At 35.7% G+C, this 20,560-nt stretch overlaps 1 protein-coding gene across 1 annotated transcript in view; it reads left to right on the forward strand.

Annotated features, from left to right (window-relative positions):
- NDUFS4 (NADH:ubiquinone oxidoreductase subunit S4) overlaps positions 1-20,560 on the forward strand; it is a 48,908-nt gene that overhangs the window by 5,088 nt on the left and 23,260 nt on the right. Inside the window, exon 2 of the mRNA XM_085297703.1 lies at positions 18,451-18,529. Coding sequence (XP_085153829.1) covers positions 18,451-18,529 — 79 coding nt within the window. The remainder of the gene's footprint in view (positions 1-18,450; positions 18,530-20,560) is intronic.

Below are 20,560 nucleotides of genomic sequence, written 5' to 3' on the forward strand. Positions count from 1 at the left end.
GCTTGGGGCGCCGCGCATGGCCCCGCCGCCGGCGGGGACAGGGCCGCGCTGCCAGCGGGCGCTCGCCGAGCCCTGCGCCGAGCGCCCGTGCCAGCGGCCCGCCCCTCTCTGCGCTTTCCTCCCCGCGGTGGCCGCCCGCCCGGCGTCCTTGCGGCGCCCGCAGGCGCGGAGCTGCTCGGAACCGCGAACAAGCCGCGCCGTGCCCGGCGTCGGCGGGCAGTGCTCGGCCGCTCCGCGGAGGAGGGCGGTGGCTCCTTCCAGCACCACCGTCTTCCCGGAGGACCGTTCCCCTTCTCCCTTTGCCCTCTTCCGTGCCCTGTGCCTTCTCCTCCTCTTTTTCTCTCCAAGATGTGTTCATAGCCTCTGCTTTCAGAGGCTATGAGGCTGACTCTGAAGGTGTGTGCATGTGCTCTCTTCTGTGCATGTCACAGGGGTGAAGCATTTGTCAGACTCCCTTTTCTTCTTGTCAGGAGAAAAAAATAATAGTTCAGTAGAGTTTACTGTGATTTACCCAGGTTTACAGATCTTGCAATCTTGGTTTCCTTTCAGGAAGCATTTTGACAGATACATTTGATACAAGTAGCTTCTTTGTTACAGCAATTTTAAAGTATAGTAATGCAWTTTTTTTTCTATCTCTTTAAATATGGGAGTAATCCATTATATATTTTTCAATCTACAGAAAGAATGTACTATACATACATGCTAARTAAGAACATCTATGTTTACTTTAGGATTCATGTCTAGTTAGAATTACTAGGAATAAAATGTAATGCTGCAGTTCAGAGATGACCAAATAAGATGCTGGAGGGGTCAACAGTGAGGGCATTTGGGTGAATTTTCTGTCACCTTAGCACTTTTGTTTATTCAATTTCAAAATAAGGTTTGGGTCTAGTTTGATATGGCATTGCTAGATTAAAGATTCATCTTGTTTGCCTAAATTATGATACTGGAGCAATGTAACTTACTGTTTGAGCACTGTGAAATTAAAGTTTAAACTTTCAAGYAGTGGTTTTATTTGTAGTGGGGTTTGCAGTTTTTTGTCTGTCAGACTTCTGATAGTTCTCTGATTTTTGGAATTTCAATTACAGAGTAATATGGCTTCCTTCTGATTTTTGAAAACTTCCTGAGGTCACTCTTCAGTAGTTACAAGAGAGAGTCTACTCTGATTTCCTGAGTTATATCTGATTCTTACTGATATTATGACTTTCTCCGAGGAAAAGGTTACATTTACCAGTGGATGTTTAAGCACTTTAAAATATGCTTGCTCAAGTTGCTTKATGATTTTGAGCAGATGACTGTAAACGCAAAGAGGAAGTAAATATTCAGCCCTGAGTTAACAGTGTGCAGCGRTATTTCTGGTACCTTTAGGAAGGAAGTTCGGAGTGCCCAACTCTGAACTGAAGCAGCACTCACTTGAGTCTACCATTCATCTGGTTATGGTGAGACAAATAGAKTGTGAGGAAGTGGCTTGAGCTGATCTGATAGGCAGTTCGACATTCTGTACATTGCTTAGATCACAGTTTGGGAGAATAACACTTTTGTGTTGTAAGATTTGTCCAGATTTGAGAAGGTTGAAAGTATGAAACATGCTTTGCCAAGCTTTTCCAAGTTCAGCCTCTTCAGGAAGAAAGAGGCACCTTGTTCATCTGTCCTACCCAATTACTTCCAATTTTATGATCCAAAATTTGATTAAAGGGTGTAATTTAAACAATGCAGTTAAATTCCTACAAGATTYATGTGAATAGGAAACAAACAGATATAAATGTCTTCATCTTGGGAAAGGTTGCATTGTCACTTTGCATTATAGAATCTGGGTAGGTGGAGTTGGGAAAAGAGAATTTGTAATCTGTATTTTGAAGAACAAGCAAATTTCTACTAAATCTGAAAATCGGCCATTCATTCCAAAAATGCTTAGTATTTCTTAGAATGACTTTGTTTCCTGAGATATTGCAATCGGGATAAAAAAAATGAATTTCTATTGCAGAAGCAGCGTATTTTGCAGTTGTAATATCTGGGCATGTAGTCCCTACATTTCATAATAATGGATTATTCTTGTCACTTTTCAGTGATGGATGATGCTTCTTTAAAATGTATTGCTTGCATATTGTAATTCTGTTATAAAGAGTCTGAGTACGAGCACAAATGTTTTGCTAGTTCATCGTAAATGGACATCTGAGGTTAGGAAAGTAAAGAATTCTGGATATTTGTGTAGTAGGAACCCTGTTACTCAATTCATGCCATATTTTTAAGAGAATGAGGAAATCTGGAATGCCATTTAAATCTTATTCTTCAGTTGACGTGTGTGTTAGCAAGCAAGTTTGCTTAAAAAAAAGGAGGGGGTGAAATTTTGTGGGAAAATAAAGGWCTTGGAAAAGAAGCCCAGCAAACTGTTCAATGTCTGTCTTGCTCTTTTGCTAGGAATAGAGAGTACGTTTATTAAAATTTCAAAAAAAAAACGTTTTTTTCATCAAATAAACTTATCTCCTTTTTTATGTTGTTTTTTTTCTTCAAAATGGTATTAATCCAACCAAAGAGGTTGGACCAGATGATCTCCAGAACTCTCTTCCAACTATTTTGTGTTTCTGTGAAATTCTGCAGCATTGAACTTCATTGTAATTAATTTCAGTGGATAATTGCGTTTGAAGTCACAATCTGGATTAAAATTTGAAGACAAGGGGAAAAATTCTTTAAGAAGGTCTTGCCCTTGCTGTATAAGTGGTTTTTATGCATAGTTTCATTTTGGTTGTTTATAGTGGGAAAAWCTTCTAAAATATACGTTCATCTTGAATTTTACAGTCATTTTATTTTTTTAAATATATATCAAACAAAGTACAGTGTTGAATCAGATTATACCACTACACAATAGTACAACTGTAAACTGAAATGCAGAGTAAAGCTCTAAGGATTTATTTAGGCRTTAGATTCCTGTTGTGACATGGAGCTATGGAACAGATTCAAGGTGGAAGATGTGGCAAGACAAACCAACATAGCAACGGGAGGAAGAGATGAAAYGCACTGCAGTTCTTCCAGTTAATAAGTACAAAAACAATACTCCAGGTATCAGTGTTGGTCTGAACTTGCAGATGGGCTGAAGCAGTAGTTTGGGGGAAGTAAATGTTCTGTATATTTCAGTGTGCAAGTCATTTAACACACATGCTCTTTAACTTATCTGCACTGTTCAAATAACGACTGTGTGGATAAGAGAGGATCTAGCAGCCAAATCTTGCAAGTCACTCTGACTGAAAACATGGCTAGTGGTTATGTTTTTATTGTCACTTGTCTCTTGAACAATGATCTGGTCTTTGTTCCTTATGAAGGAAGGACCTTTTGCTCCATCAGTTTTGYGTGCTTTGAAGGAGCAAGGAGGAGATTTCTGACAGGTAGTGCAACTTGAGTCCTTTTACAGTACTTTATGTAGGATCTCAGATTGCTAGTTCATCCTTACTTGTTTTGGTCATGCAAGATCTGACTGAGGCGAACAGCATATTGGTTAGTTCATGACTGATGTGTTGTTCATGGATATACATCTTTATTACTAGGTCATAGTGTCTCTGCTGAATCAGAATGATGCTTTTGTTTCATTGCTTTTGGTTTCCCTATTTGGCTTTATGGGCAATAAGATGCAAGACTGCTCCTTGTCTCCCTTCAAATGGAAAGAAGAAGCTTTGAAAAGAAGAAAATGTTAGGTGTAAAGAAACRCTGGAACATTAGAATGTTGCTGTCAAAATGAGGATTTCTGCCTCAGCTGAGAAAAATATTTGATTGTGTTGGAATATGGAGAACCTAGGATTTGAGAATTGAAAAAGTGAAAAATAGTGTGTTGTATAGTTTAGCATTCTTTTAATGCACAACATCTGTCTTCTAGTGAGCTAAGATGAAGATCATTCTTGTAGTTAGTGTTATGTGGGATTTCCATAATGTTTCTTAAAGTTCAGGCAGCCTCACTGTCAGTCTAGGTCAGGAATAGGGCAGGTAAAAGGAGTGAAAGTAAGAGAGTCCAGAAGGGGAAAAGAGGTTGGAACAGCCAATGTTTGAGAAGCGGGGGGAGGGAGAGATGTGTTGCTCTGGAAATGTCTGTCTTTCTAATGTAATTGCAGAAAAATGAGTAAACAGAGCAGGAGGTGATGACAACAAAATGTTCCTGATGAGGCTTCTTAAATTGCTGTTTGTTGTTGGGCATGTAACTTAGACCGACTTACTTTAATTGCAGCTGGTTCTTTCTCGTTTGGAATTGGAAACCTAAAATACCCAAATGGAGTGGATGACAGATAACATTTTTAGCTAGAGGTTTAATGAAGAAAATTACAAAGATGTTTAAGGTATCCTTGTATTGAAAGATAATTTTAGTAAATAAGCTGTGTGCTCACATCTGCACTTAAAACAACTGAAAGGTTTTCTCACCAGCCTGTGGCAACTAGTAGTTTTGGGCTGAGAACTGCTGGTCACTTACCTAGAGTTTGGCCTATCTTTGRAAAAGCATTATTGCATTCTAGAATAATTCTTCTTCTAAGTCTACAGATTTGAAAATTTAAAGAATAGGGGTGACTTTGGTAGAACTGAAGACTGAAGTTCATTAGCACTTATATTCTAAATCAAAAAGACATAATCTTTTTCCTTAGTTGACTAAACAGTTTAAACTAGGTTCTGACACTGAATTTGAAAATTACACTTCTTTTGGTTTTAAAAAATACTTTTGTGTCAGWATTTCTTAATACCAAATACGTGGTATGTTTAAGTTTGAAAGAAATGTATTTTTTCTATGACTTGTTAGACGTAATCTCAAAATTTAATTAATATCATCTATCTCAAAAGCATTCTTCCGTGGCCTTTCACTCACAACTAATCACAACTGAAAACAGTATTGAGTATTTTGGGAAGGGGAGTAAGTGTAGATCAAATCAGCAGTAGGAGTTATTAGACCTGTGTATTGATATAGGTCTCTCCCTTGACACTGTGGGTAATCTCTCTCATTGGTATGTTAAGTAAATGTTGAGGAATAGTAAGAATGAAAACACTTTTTATAGTCAATTTAGACAATCCCTTAAAACTTTCAGCTGCATTCTCRTTTTTGAACATTTTTTTTTTCTGATGTCTTTGTATAACTTACCCTCTGGATGTATCTATTTAGTGTACTAATAATTTCTAATCATCCACAAACTTGTAACTGTGTCTGTCACTTTTTTTTTAATGGATCTATGGACTTTAAGAATAGCGTTCTGCATAAGGTAAATTTTTGGAGATACGTAAATAAGGTTGCCACTTAATTCTATTTGGGAGTAGCATGTAATCTTTTATAGTATGCTTTGTGCTGATCTTTGAGTACAGATATTTTCCTGCATCCCAAACTGTGCATTCATGCTTCTTTAAAAATGAATCAGGTTTGTGTGCACCTTTTTCTTTCTTTCTTTTTTTTTTTTAACATAAAGCCTGAAATTAAACTTCAGTGTTCTGAGGAAAATTTGAAAAGAAGGATATCCCCCTCCCCAGTGGCTATTGATTTTCCTTTGTCGACAAGTTGACTGTTTTAAGAAAGAAAAATTACGTGTATTGGAACACTGAGGCGCTTATGTAGTTAGCAGGGAAGCTTGAACCTACTCATAAAAAGTTTTCAAGTTTGTYCTGGCTTCTGTATTTTAAAAAAAGCCCTTTTATACTAACAGTTTCAGTAAATTTGTATAATCCTTTAGAGCTTATTTTTATATTTTTTCCATGTATGTATTTTCATTCTCATGAGAATGATGCAGTAAATTTCAATATGCTTTAAAAAAWTTTTCTTTCTTGTAAGAATTTAGAATCAAGTGTGTTATAAAGGATATGACAACTGTTTTGAGATTACACTGTTTATTGTTTCTAATAAGAGATACTGTTARGTTAGCAGCAGGTAAGCTGAATAATTAACATCACTTTCTTAACAGTGCAATTCAGATTGTAAAATAGGAAGTGATGTATTTTTTAGGAGCTGACTGGCAAATTTTTCCTAAGAAATGAATTGTGTGCTTCTGTCTGAGTTTCAAAGTGCAGTTGTTCCTTCTTGATATTACGGTATATTTAGGTACCATTTGTTAACCAGCCACTTTCTAGCTGTAGTAATTTGCGTCTGTCTTAGTCTCCTCTTGTCYTGTGTCTGATGTTGAGGAAGTAAATTAACTTTTAACTAAACTAGACAGACTGTAGGCAGCTCCAGAATGTGTGTGGGCAAACACTTCTTGCAGCTGTTTATTCTTGTAGTGTTAACATGGAAGATTTTATGAGTTAGTTATGTTTTCAAAATCAGATTTGATGTATTTTATATAAAATAATTGAAGACCTTGCTTTTATGAGTGTGTATTCAACATGCGTATACTTTTTCTGATCATCATTTTCTATCAGTCTAAATAGTGTCCTATGACATTTTTGAGACACCATTTGTATTAATGTCCAAAGTCAAATTTCATTGAAGAGAATAATTCTTTTAATTTTTTTCTTCATTTCCATCTATTTCAATAGTTCTAATTATTTGAGATTTTAATGGAGATCTTAATTTGTTTCTACTGTATAAAAAGGAATGATTGAGACAACTTATTAATGTTCAGAAATACCCTTCTTGATTATAAAATTAGAGACGCGTTAGCTATTTAAAGACCCAACTATAAACAAGTGGCTTACTACTGTAGAACCACCATCTTTTCAAATTAAGAAAAAAAATAGAGCTGATCTTCATGCAGTAGTTTTAACTAGTTCTGATGTGTATTCAAGGAGTATTTGCGTGTTTTGCATAAGTTATCTGAAGGGAAATTTTGCAGCAGTTGTGTTCTGTTGTAGGTCAGTGTTGATTGTGCCTAACAACAGAAAGAGACAAGTAATCTGAATGTTGTCTGAACTGGAATTGAACAAAAAGCTTTGTGTCTTAAGCACTAGTTTTGCCTTAAGGGTTTATCCTACTTTAGGAAGGAGCGAGCAGCAGCAAGACTGATAGTCTCTTTTCAGAGAGCTAACAGCTACTCAGAAGAGAAAGAGTATGGAGTAAGCTACTCAGTAAGACTGAGGAGAAAGACTACAAAGGCAAAAGAATAGTACTAGGGAGGAGGAGAAGGTTARTATATAAATAAGAGAACATACAAATATGGTAGCTGATAAAGTCATTCTTGTTTTCAAAGATGATTTCTCCCATAATATTTGTTTAGTGTGAAATAAATAATAAAACCACTGTAAATGGAAAGAAGATAAGATACTTATGAAACAACAGGGCAGATGAGCTATTTTCAAAACAGAATTCACTTCAGTAATTTGACAGTTTCATGAAAATGATCTTTTACCACGCAATAATTTATCCCTCACTAGTTGCTGTCCCAAGACTGCAGATTTTTATATATTTCTTCGTAGAAGAAACTGTTTTTTTGCATAAACTGGTTACATACAATTTTAACTTTCACTTGCATGTAGAATAGCTTTTAAACGTTTGATAGAATGATTTTTGTAAGACTGCAGTTGGAAACACTGATAATAGGCCACTTACACTGCAGTCAGCCACTTGTTTCAAGCCAAAGGTAAGTGTGTATTTTACAAGCTAACTATCACTTAGGCCCACAATAGAAAAAATACTTCAAGATGAGTATTTCTTTAAAAGATACATGATTTAAAATTGGTTATTACATAGAGACAGTATAAAAATATTAAGTTATGTTTGATTGCAAAGTAACAAAACTGAAAAACAAATGCAAATATACAGCAAGTACTTGATGAAATTGAATCTAATAGGAATTAACAAGAAGTGTGGTGGCTGGGAGCTGCTCTTGAAGCTCAGTTGGGAGCTGAGGGTGACCTCAGCAGGAGCAATCTTCTTAGAGTTCCACAGCATCTAAACATGGGCAGAGCTGGATGCTGGCAGTAGGGTCTATCAGCACAGTCGCAGGCAAAGCAAAATGATGAACCACRTACAGAGTCTATCTAGGGAGTCCAAAAGCGAAAGGAGACAGAACGAGAGACAGGATTGGAGACAAGGTATACGATGAGTCCAGAGTCRTTCCAGATGGCAGGGTCAGAACAAGACTGGAGTCAAGCTACAGTATCTACCTAAGGGATCCGGGCAGGAGATAGATACGCTTAATGACCTAGTACAGGCAAAGACTGAAGACTTAGTCTTAGCYGCTTAGCTCCTTAAATGAAGCTCCTGGGCCACAGGCAGAGGGTGAGTTGATGGAGCCCCTGGGTGAGGTTGTTGGGAGGGTAAGGCCTGTTAGTGCCTTCAGAGTCCTKACATGTGGTCTGACAGAGTTCAGGCTGTTAAGTTGACTTGAAAACTCAAATGATAATTATTCATGTGTATAAGATTGTACCATTGGTGCATTTGCTCCTAATATAACTCATTAGGTAAAGAATATTGAAATAACATAGGTTGTTCCACTCAGAGGTATGTAAAATGCAGGATTTGGAAATAAGTCAACAAAAGAATAATGTGGACAGACAGAAGAATTAAAAATGGGCTGTGGTGTAATTAAGGTGTATGATATAATGGAGAGTAGGTAAGGCAGATGGTAATGCTGGAATGGTAGCAGTTTGAAGTGGAGTTAAAGGCAAAAGCAGAACATCAGRAAGGAAATTGAAGAGAGGAAAGTGGCTCGGGCAAGACAAAGGTAATGAGATAAAAGCATTCCCAATAATATTAGCCATTCCCTTCTAGAACAAGCACTGAGAGCATACAGATCTGGAAAGTGACTTTCTTCTACATGTTGTATTCCATTTGTGAGGCATTTGGCTGTCTCTAACTGATTTTTATAAAGTATTACAAGCAGAAATGAGGAGATAGCTCTTAAATTTTTTCATAGCTGCCCAACAATTGAGGCTTGCTCAAATAGATGCATTGAGTTCTTTTRTGAACTGTTAGTAACCAAGATGTACACCAAGATGTAATTTTTCAGTAACACTTTAAGAGATTTTCTACTTCAGGTTAGTTAAATAATTTACAGCTGAAATGTTTGAGGGCATTAAAATAAGAAAGAAGTTGCCTTAATTTATATGCCATTGTTTTGTAGACGTTGTCAGTACCTTGAGATTAATAGAATGTGTATTACTTAAACCTCTAAGCTCAATCAAATAGAAATACTAAATCAAGAGGAAAGGATAGGGATGGAATACAGGACTGTACTGTGTCCTAAAACATTTGAGTGAAGATTTCTGTGTGTTTGCRTTTTTTTTTAATTTTACATAATTCAAATGCCCTTATTCAAAATGCATAGATTTCCCTAAGACAGAGGTGGATTGTGGAACATTAGCTTCATTCCTCACAGTTTTGGAATTAAACCCTTTGACTTTTGTTCTTGTTTTTATAAAGAGAGCACAGTTTTTAGTTATTGTCTAGTTATATGAATGCCTGAATGTGGATGTGTGGGGGGAAGTTTGACATTTAGAAAGCACAGACAGAGCAAATATGTCACCTGTGTATTTTTGTMTTTACTCCCTACACAACTTTTCCCTTTTCCTTTTTAGTTTTATTAGGCTTCCTAACTAGATACTGTGAAATTCAGTTGATAGTTGATATGGCCTTGTCAGCTTTTCTTTAGTATTATTTGCCTTCCAACTGACTTGCCCCAAGAGATTTCCATTGATCCACAGGGAATCTGCCATCCTAGGATTGTGATCTGAGGTTAATATCTAGGATTAAGTCTTCTGGTKTAGAGAGTAGCATGTAATGAAATTGCTGATCAGCAACTGTGTAACAGATGGCCGTAGTTCAGAGCTGCTCTGTCACCTGACAACTGGACGTCTTACAGATTACTCTATTGCTGAAGAAAGTAATACACCAAATGTCCTTACATAATGAGTCTTATGCCCCTACTACAAAAACTTTTAAATGATCTTGGGTTCTTTTAGTSTTAATATAATAAGCTCCTCTCTTGAAAGTGTTTTGGATCCATTCCCTGCTGTCTTTTGTAAGCAGCTGGCATGCTTTGGGTACTGGGGTCTAGAAGCACTTGGGTGACTTTGTTCAGAATGCACTAGTCTAGTTTCAAGTAAGAACAGAATTTATGTTCAAGGTGACTGAGAAGCAGAGTGGTATGGGTTTTGGCCTTATTAGAGCTAGTTCAAGAGCAGGAAACTTCATTTGCTCAGGTGCTGAAGTGAGCTCAAGTAAGCTTTCTGTGGTCTTGCTCAGTGCATTCCTCAACTCGAGCTATTTTCATTGGACTTGCAGTGTGCAGGTACCCATCTAATTAATTCTTCTATAAAGCAGAGTGCTCAAGAGCATACTGCAGATACTTGGGTGGCTCTGCAGGAGCAGGCTGGGCTTCGCCTGTGCTTRTTATTTGACCATTGCTGAGTCTCCTGAAGTCCTTACTGTTCTTCGTTGCGTTTCAAGTGGTGTCAGCTTAATGAGCTGACTAGAGGACAGTTTAAATGGGCCCTGTTTGAGTCAGGGACAGTGCAGGCCTGGCAGTAAGTCAGAGCTAAGCTTCCTCTCCTTGTTGGCCCTGGCAAGCTATTTTAATGAGGGAGACTGGTGGTGGGCGACACARGCTGAACTGTGTTTCTGCACAGAACTGACTTTTGTCTTCAGGACTTAACTAAGGCTCTTCTTAGCATGGAAGTGGCCATGCTGCTCTGGTCCTAATGTAGTTGTAGARGGAGTAGACTTGTGTTTGTTTGCATGGTACTGTGGTTCAACTGGCTGTTCGCAGACATGCCACTAGCATTTCTCTATCCATGGGCTAATTAAAGTACTAAAATTTGACTGTTTGCTACTTAAAAAAACAATACTTAAAAATATTACATGAGTTGGATTCTAAAGGCAGAAGAACTTAGCATTTGGCTTTGAAAAAATGATGCCAAGTTACAAGCCACAAGTCAAATGCTGAAAGTTTTGTTTGTTTAGTACATTTAGATGACTAGTGCTTGATTTCATAATGCAGCCTTGCCTAACAGAAAAGCACAGCCAGTCCCTGCCCCTCTCTCCAAACCCACACCTGGCATGTATATATATTTTTTTGTATATGAGCTTTTTAACAGGTAGAAGCAGTGTTTATATAATGTTTCTATTTCAATTTTTTTTGCCACTTAAAAGAGAAAATTCAATAGTTTAGATTAAATAAGTCGGTATTCCTTTCATCCATTCAGAAACATAATTTACTGTGTTTATCATTTAGCATCATTTTTCAGGCAAAGAAAAAATTATGATGTGCCAGTGTTGTCTGAGAATGTAACTATTTATAAATGGGGAACTTGCCTGTCCTCCAAACCCAAAAGCTATTCATGCAGTTCATACCATAAAATAGAACAACATGATACTACCTGGTATCCACATACACTGTTGGGCATTATAAACGTGCGTGTTTTGTTTTATTTATACTACAATATATTTCTTGTTCTTACAACATCCCAACATAATGTCTGTGATTCTGATAAGTCATGGTCACTTTAATTAGAGTTTTACAATAGATTTACAATAGTAAATCTACTACCAAGGAAGTATTATGCTACTTATTGAAGATCATTTCCCACAAGTTCAACTTCAGAAGCTTTCTGTRCAAAAATGCATTATTTTGGGGCTGAATACCATGATCTGTACCATRTCTAATGTGATAGAGCAGACAATCATTAATGTCTTTATTTTAGCTGAAAGAATATTATACTAATTTGTTTTTAGTCTACTTAATTGCAGTATGTGACTAGGTTGGATGTTATGGAAGTTCTGAGCTGACAATTTTTTCCATATTGTTCATTTTTGTTCAGAATTTCAATGTTTTTATGGTGGCTATATACTATAAAGCTTTCCTGTTAAATGCCATAATATTAAAAAAAGTTGGTTTTCCAAGAATGATTATCTGTATTATATATCAGAGSGTTCAGTACTGAAATCTGCATATATGTGTATGGATTGGTGCTGTGATTGTTCAGGATMATGTATCAAAAGCTCCACTTAGACTTATTTTTAATGAGTACCTTCATGTTTCATGACTTTTTTTTTTAAGAATTTTTTTCACTTCTGTTGTGATCTGATTACTGGTGCTGTGACAGCTAATTTTCTTTAACATATCTCCAACAATTGACCAAAAGGGGGTGCTAATAGATTGAACAGTTGGATATGTTGCATACAGAGGTTAAATAGGGTGGGTTTTTTTGTTTTGTTTTGTTTTTTTTGCAATGAGTTCAATCTTAACTACTAGATTAGATCACATAAGTACAAGTCTTTTGCATCTGAGCGCTGTGTAATGTGCCAGTAGCAATGTTGTTCTTCTTGGAAGCAAGTTCATGCCTTTTAAACATGGCTGCTTTTYACCTTCCATTAGGTTTCAGGAGACTTCTTCGTTACATTTCCACAAGTTCTGTATCAGTCACATCCTTCAGTACAATATCAGTTACTTTTTCTGCTTATATAGTTAAATAAACAATATCAAATAGGAGTAAGCATAGGTTATTTAGCAGAAATTTTAGAACTTCAAGTTTGTTGAATTTTAGAAATTGAATACAGACATCCAAAATTGTCAAGATAAATATTTAGGCCAGATGCCTTAATTTTCTAATATGTCTATAAAAACTATTGTTAATATTTTTCAAGCTTAATGATTGAATTGCATTTTGAAGTCTTCATCCAAATATCACAAAAGAGGTCTTCATCCAAATATCACAAAAGACTTGCTGTCCATTTTTGACAGATTTCTCCTGTTCAGCAGAACTACTTAATGGGGTCAACATTGCTGGGGCCTCTACAGTTTATTTAAGAAGAGAAGAGGAGACACACAAGAAGGTCCCTGGAAATGGGGAACTCTACTATTCCCTTATCATGGGATAAGATAGTCAGGAGAACGGAAAGTAGTGTAAATGGTGTAGCTAGGATTGGAGAATTTCAAATGGCTTCTTAATGGACCTCTCCTTTTCTGTAGCAGAGATGCAGAAGCTATTTGTGACTATGCTAAGGACAACAACTGACTGTGAAAAGGGAGTACTTTTTCCAGTGGAAGACACACATTTGGTTGATCACATAATTTGTTGTTCCAAAATACACAAAACGTACAAAAATCTTTGAGTACAGAAATTCACATTGTGTAGTGCAGCATTYGCCATTCATTCATTCACCCTTACTGAACTAATGTGTTGATATTTTTACAAATATTTAACAAGAAGAACACATAGTGTACTCTTTCCTGGGTTTCCATCCTTGTCTTGCTATTCATTTGAAAAGAAATCTAAGTTTACTGTGGTATTCTAAAACAACAAATAGTAGATATAACCCAGTCTGGATGTAAAGTTCAGCTCTTACAACATCTTTCTTAAGAAATGCATATTATGGAAGAAAAAGTGACTTAACCCTTTGTAAATAAGACTGAAGTCCAAAAATGTAATTAAAATGTATAGATGCAAAGTAGCTATTAAAGCAAAGTTCATGCCAAAGCTGAACTGTAATTAGATTGATGTTAAAGACAAAATACAATTTTTTATAATACAATTTTAGGTGAACTGTTCAAATTATTATAATGAAATGATAATAATCATAGAAWCGTAGAATGGTAAGGTTGGATCTCTGGAGATCATCTAGTCCAACCCTCAGGTAGCCCATATGGGGATTGAACCCACAACCTTGGCATTAGCAGCAACACTCTAACCAACTGAGCTAATGAGTTCATTAGATGCTGATAATGTAAAATGATTATAGTGGAATGTATAAATCAAGTTTAAAGAGTTTACGGTATTCAACACAGTGCTGGAGTGGGGAGGGGAGAAAGTACCTCTTTTGTAATTACAAACCAAACAACACACTGACTGCTTTGAGTGGTAGTTTCCATTGGCAGCAAAAGATGCTGTTAGCCATGTTTTTGGAGACACAAAGATTCCTCCTTATTTGTGTGACAGACTGATGTATAAAGAGCAAACAAGAAAGCTGTGTTCCTTTAAGAGGAGTATACTGGGGAAGTAGGGAGTGTAATGCCAGATATATATGAAGGAAGAGGCACAGGAAGACAGACTTCAGCAGGAGGAAAATTTAACTCTGAGTGTCTGCTGTTTTAAGTCTAGAATCTTAGCCTGCCACATAGCYTGCCCTCCTTGTCTGCAGAAAGAGAAACAATTTAGATGCAGGTTAGTGCAGGGTTTTGCTACAATCCAGGAAGCCACAGAGTGGATTAGCCTCAAACTAAGCTTTTGGGAAAGGACCTCCCTACTAGATCATGATGTACAGGGGTGATGTTTTTTATAAAACTTACTTTACTTTTTCTGACCAATTCATTTTTGTTTGTTTGTTTGTTTTAGAAGGCTAATGATCCTAATAAAACCTGGRTTTGCATTGTTTGTACATCATAGGGGAGCTCACTATAAGAAAAATATTATGGCAAATCCATAGCAAAGGTTTAGTAAGCTTGGAGTCCCATGATACTTTGCATATTAGATGAAAACTGGAGAGGTGGTTTGGTCTGTATGTTGAATGGGATATCAACAAACCTGAAGACAGAAAGGCTTATTACTGTTAGGTGTTAGGTCAAAAAATGTCTGTATAGTTTCTGTACTTTAGAATTATATTGCTGGTCTATTTATCATTATTTAAAATATTTTTGTAGTGCAATAGTTTTAAATCAGTGGTAAGAACAGGATAAGAAATGTARTTTTTTGCTCCTAAGACCTCAGTCCTGAGTGTTTAGGTGGTGGTGGGGGTGGGGGGAATGCATAAGCATCCAAGAAAAGGTAAAGTGGGATGAAGTGAAGCCAAAGATAGACATAATGCTTACAGAGAGAGAGGAGGAAAGCAGATTACCTTTCTAGAGGCTAGTGGTGGAGGAAAGGAGGGGAGCTACGTGAGGATGGAACTGTAAAAAGAAGTGTATTTTATACTTCTGCAAGTACATCTGACACAATTAAAAGCCACCAAGGGTCAGAGCATATGTAGGCAGAGGCAAGTATTAATTGGAAATTTAGTGAGAATGACTTCAGTAGTGTGGATGGCATAAAAGATTTAAACAGAGTAGTCATATAAATGATTTAGATAGTACATTCATTTACTTTGAAGGTAAAATAGGAAAAATGGTGTTGTCAAAGTTATATGATTTCTAAGGGGAAATTTAAATGACATAATGATAGTTAACATTGTGCAAGTTTGAGAAGAGAGGTTTGAGAAGATTTGTTTACTTGTCTCTTCAGTTAAGTGCCTAACATTAGGGACAAATTTGCAGTGAAACTTGTTTGAAATTAARCAAGTGCTTTGGGAATTAAGTAATGCTTTCTATTAACATTTAAATAGTAGTATTTTAGATCACCTGATATCTCAAAGTTGCAGTACTTTCTAAGCTCCATGCTCTGTGAAAGAACCAACAAATGGAAATATCAACAGCCTATCATCTTTAAAGGGAAACTGGCGTTGYTTATGTTCTTACAGTGAAAGACTGCCATGGACTTACATTTTGAATTCCTAGTTTATTCTAAATATCTATTTTCAAACAATTTTCAAATAGAAAGTTCTTAAGAAAAGTATATTCTTTCTAACTCATAGTAATCCAGGGATGGAGAGAAGGCAGAGTATGAGGAATCCATAGAAGACTGCAAATTCCAATGATAGATCTTTTTAAAATTGTGTACTATAAAAAAGGCACATTTTAAAAATGATGAAGAGGAGCAGAAGCTGATCTAGGTTAATAAACCATTTATCTGCTTTTGTAGAAGAAGAGCTAAAACATGATAGAAATCCGTAATGTCTGATGCCTTGCAATTTATCCCAGTTGACAGAGATGCCTTGCGCAAAAAACTGCTCAGAGAGTGACTTTTAAAGTCTGATTAGRTTTCTACAAGTGTCTGTTCTAACTGTAATAAGCTCTTAACTATAATAGTATGAAATCTTTTTGCCCTTTCTTCTGCAAAGGTAGAATTTTCAACTGAACAATCACCTGAGTAGAACCTAAGTCAAATGACATAATGCTGAGTGTAAATCATTTAGAAGGGTGTTATGCTTTTCAAAACCAATTAATACCTTTCCAAATTAACCYCCCCAACTCAAACTGAAATATGCTAAATTTTACTCATTACATTTATATTACAAGAAAAAAAGTGTGACTCTGATCAGCATAATTACTCAAATTCTAACACATTTAGTCCTTTATATATTTTATTTATCAGCAAGGGCTGATATGCGTATGAGTAAGGTTCAGAGAACTTCTTGATTCCTATCTTGGATTACTTTTCTATCCAGAAAGAATCAATTTGAGTGCATAACCCAATATGCTTCTCTGACCGTAGGTAAAGTAGTATAGGGAACAGAACATCATGTGAAGGTCTAGAGTAACTGCAGAATACTACTMTGATGCTAAAATTTTGGGAAGGAAGTGGAGATGCAGTTGAAACTCATTTTCCTGTAAAATATTTTGCCTTGTTTAAGGTTGAAAATTATGTGGCTTAAGCTGCCTGCCTTTGGAACTTGAGTATTGTGGTGCTATGTAAGCAACTTTTAGGATAAGTTCTCCTTGGGTGTGTTTTTGAAGAAGGAYCATCTAGTAGCCATTCCTTTATAGCATGTTGTGGTAACAATCTTCCCTGTTTTTATTAAGGCTTTGCTTTTATTTACAAATTAAAAATGACAGCTTTGTTGCGCTAGAAGCAATATGGGACTGATGCATAATTGTCATGATAGTCCAGAGATTTTGCACAGAATATTCATCATCTGTATGTTTGTGAAATTCTTGTGCTCCCTTGCTTCTCTGAAAACTTGATCTTTTTCACCTAAGTACCCTTACAGACAAATTCTGTCAGTTTGAATAGGAATTAGATGTGTCCATGTCACAAAGTTGGGTGACRAGTTGGCTCTTGAGTTCATTTTTCACTATGTGGAGCCTTTTTGTTGTTGATAATGACAGATCAAATGTAATGTAGCTGAATGCAATTTGTGTTAGAAGTATAGATTTGTTGAAATCTGCATTTGAAATATTACTGAACTGAACTTTATTCCACTTACTTAGTTTTAAAAGATTCATGCGGCTTGCTATCTACTAATTTTAATTGCTTCCTAGTGTAGGGTTCACCTTTTAAAACTTTATCTCTGTAATATTTTCTGAAAATTTAATGTTCATTGAGGTAATGTGTTAAATGCAGTACCGCTGTTCTGTTATTACTTGTATTACGAGTGATTATATTTCATTGATGAAGTTCATATTTTCAAATGCATTCTCACTAGATTCAACAAAGATTGGAGCAGGATCTGAAGATTAGAAGACATGGGTAGATGAATGTGTTATATGGGCTGTACCCTGATTGCAATTTCCATCTTCTCACGGCTTAGTAGAATGCTATTGAAGATATGCTTTTTTAATTYGACATTTTTTGAATGACTGTGTGCAAGTTATCTAGTCCTGGTATACCTTTACAATTACTGATGGTTTAACATTTATAGGTCATTTTGGTTCAGATGATAGTATTGCAAGTTTTCTGTAATTCTGCTTTTAGAAAATGTGGCACTTTTAAAGCTGCTTATAGTACACAGCTAGTTTCTTCAAAAATTAGATAGCTATTATCAATAGTGTTAAATTGCTAGGACAGTTTTAAGGACCCTGTAGGCAAAGTCTTTATTCGCATCTGCAAGTCTGACTTCCCAAGTTAAGTTATCTTCTGAAGAACAGTTGAAACTGAAGTGGCTGAGTCCTTCTTACTGTTTGATATTGTATATTCTTGTGCTTTTGTGCCTCATTTGTTTAAAATGACCTTAATTAAACATGAAGCACACTAGAGAGTTGTGCTGTTTGGCTTGTTTCACTTGCTGTTGAGTTATTTTGTCCAAGATGATTTGCGCTCAAAAGGTCCAGTCCTGACATCAGTGACATATTGAAAATTAACGACAAATTTTATTTCTCAGTTCAGTGTTCTGGGATTGGGTTGCATGTTCCCATCTGTACCTTACAGGTTTAATAATTGTGCTAAAATGTGAATCATATTTCTTGGAAGCTAATAATCTGACCCATACTGATACAGAAATGAAGCAAAATAATTGTGAGATTTACCTATTCAAAACCAGAATTTTTTGTCTGAATTATCAGTTTAGGTTGTTTTTTCTTTTTAATTCGGTGATATTTTGTCATTAAAGTGTAGAACGGGCGCTTTACCATTACAAATAGATTTAGGATTTTTTTCCTCTGATGCCATCATTTGAAGGATCAGAGTTCCAGAATGCTTGCAGCAGCCTTGTATTTTTCTGTCTGTTCGTGACAAACCAGCTACTGTACATTCATATAGAGCAGTACAGTCCTTGCCACTGGCAGTCTCTCTGTGACAGAGAGCCTGTAGGCTGACATAAAGTGCAGCCTGTTGTGAACTGCTAAGTGGGAGTCTGCCAAAAACTCAGCAGACAGAACTAATTGGGGAGAAAAAGGATTTTTGTGCCCTCATCTCTCCCTCTTCAATTTTTTTTACAAGACGGATATTGTTAAAGTAACTTGTTTATGTAAGATTTGTCTGCCTCTATTTTCTCATTGCATGAATCATTTTTTAACTTCGAGTCTTGCACCGCAGGTCACTGAGCACTTCCACATGGCGGCTGGCACAGAACCAAACTCAAGACACGCAACTCATCACAGTTGATGAAAAATTGGTAAGGGTTTTCTCCTGCATAGTGCTATGATACAGCCTTCAGGGTTATTTCTGCACAATAGGCATTCAGTATGGTATTCTSTGCTCTTCTAGGAAAGCCATATAAATATGAACTACAAAGCAAAAATCCTTCATACATTTTAAAAAGGGCACATTAGTAAAACATAAGTATGTGAAGGAAATACGGCATTCCAAGTATTACACAATGTAAAATGATGAGTACCTTGTTTATTATTATGTTGTGGTCAAGGACCAATATGAACTCTGATTTATAACAAATTTGTTCTTTTGAAATCTAGGTTTTGGGGGATTTTTTTGTGTAGTGGAATTATACGGAATTTGCCAGCTTCCTGAAATTCTCTTCATTAGGACCCATATTACTAAAGGAAGTGTGTAAAGAAGCGTGAAGGTTATTGTTACTATGTACATATAATCCTGCTTTTGAATATGCACGAAGGTTAGATTACAACTGGGAACAAATGCATAACATTCTTCTGCTAATCAGTAGCAGATCAGAAATTTGGCAATCTTTTCTTGTAAGTTCTTCYATAATGTGTGGTCTGTTACTCTAGATGCAACCTGACACTTATGTTTACATTATTCAATAGCATAATTTTTGTAAGACTTCTGGAGGGAATGTGTCACAGTAGAAGGATGCTTTTCATTGGTTTTCATATCACTTTTGAATCTTCAGGAAAAAATGTTCCCATCGTATGTACCAGATAGTCCTTATTGTATGTACTTTCTTGTATCCCTGAAGCTTTGTTAACAACCTGGGAACAAAAGRAAATGCTTGAAATTTATGTTTATAAATTGAACATTTGTAATGGTAACTACAAGTTGAGACAGCTAATGTTTAACATCTATTGAAAAAAATGTACTTAGTTGAACAACTCTTTAAGGCTTTTATATCTCACATTTTATAATACAGATGTAGCAATAATTAATTTCTTATGTGTGAGTAGATTCATTTCCCGTGGAAACTTCATATAATGCTTTTAGAAATTCTTTTTCTGAATTTAAAAAGCCATGACATAATCCTAGGTTTAAAAATTAGGGAATATTTCAATATTGTATTTTAACAAACATGATTATCTGCAAATTAATTGCATAACTTGGGTTTCAGGAAATTTCATTTAATATACTAGGGTTCATGAGTCACTACGTAAATAAGATTCACCAAGTCAATTGACCTACATTTCCCTAAATGCAGTATCAATTGCATTTGGTTATTGTAGCATTGTACTTTAACATTAAAAAAAAAAAACCTAAATAGCATCTTTTTGTAATGCCTTGTTTCACAGTTATCATACTTTTTATTGTGACCTCAGGTGATGGATGCATAGATATGTAGAGGCTACAGTGTGAAAACAGATTGACAAAATAAATCCTTTATCTTCTGTTTTGTATTTAAATGCACATTATCTCAAGAGTTTTACGTTACTCTGTCTAACAGTAAGAGTTTAAATTTATAGTTGAATTTAAATAATACTAATTTGAAATATCAGTCTTCTGTTCTCTCAGTGTTAGTATAAATGAATTGTGAATGAAATGGTTATTTTTTATGTTGTTGTGTGTTCTGGTCAGATTGAAGACATAGTTCACTGTTTGGGTTTTTTTGTTTGTTTTTTTTTTTTTTTTTTTTTTTTTTTTTTTTTTTACTTTTGAGATCTGATATGAACAGTCATTGGATCATTTTGTTTAATTCTACTACTCACTTGTCATCTTTTGATACATACAATCTAAATGATCATTTTATGCTCATTTCTTTGGAGTATTAGGATAAATGTCAAACTGAATAGTATTTTCTTGCAATGTTGTGCATGTAGAGTTCTTTTCACTCATATTCTTGTATGGCTTGAAAAAAGATGCTAAAGGAAGAAGAATAATCTTTTAAAAGTTTCACGTGTAATTTGGATGTATTTCCATAATACGATAAAATATCCAATAATTGATGTTCTACGTAGTGGGCAAAACGCATCCTATTAGCAAGGAAAATCTTCAGGAAGAGGTTTTATGTGGTTTTCAACTT

The sequence above is a fragment of the Rhea americana genome, unplaced genomic scaffold (assembly GCF_003343005.1).
Source record: "Rhea americana isolate MKP2758 unplaced genomic scaffold, rheAme1 scaffold_13, whole genome shotgun sequence".
In the NCBI taxonomy this organism is placed as follows: Eukaryota; Metazoa; Chordata; class Aves; order Rheiformes; family Rheidae; genus Rhea; species Rhea americana.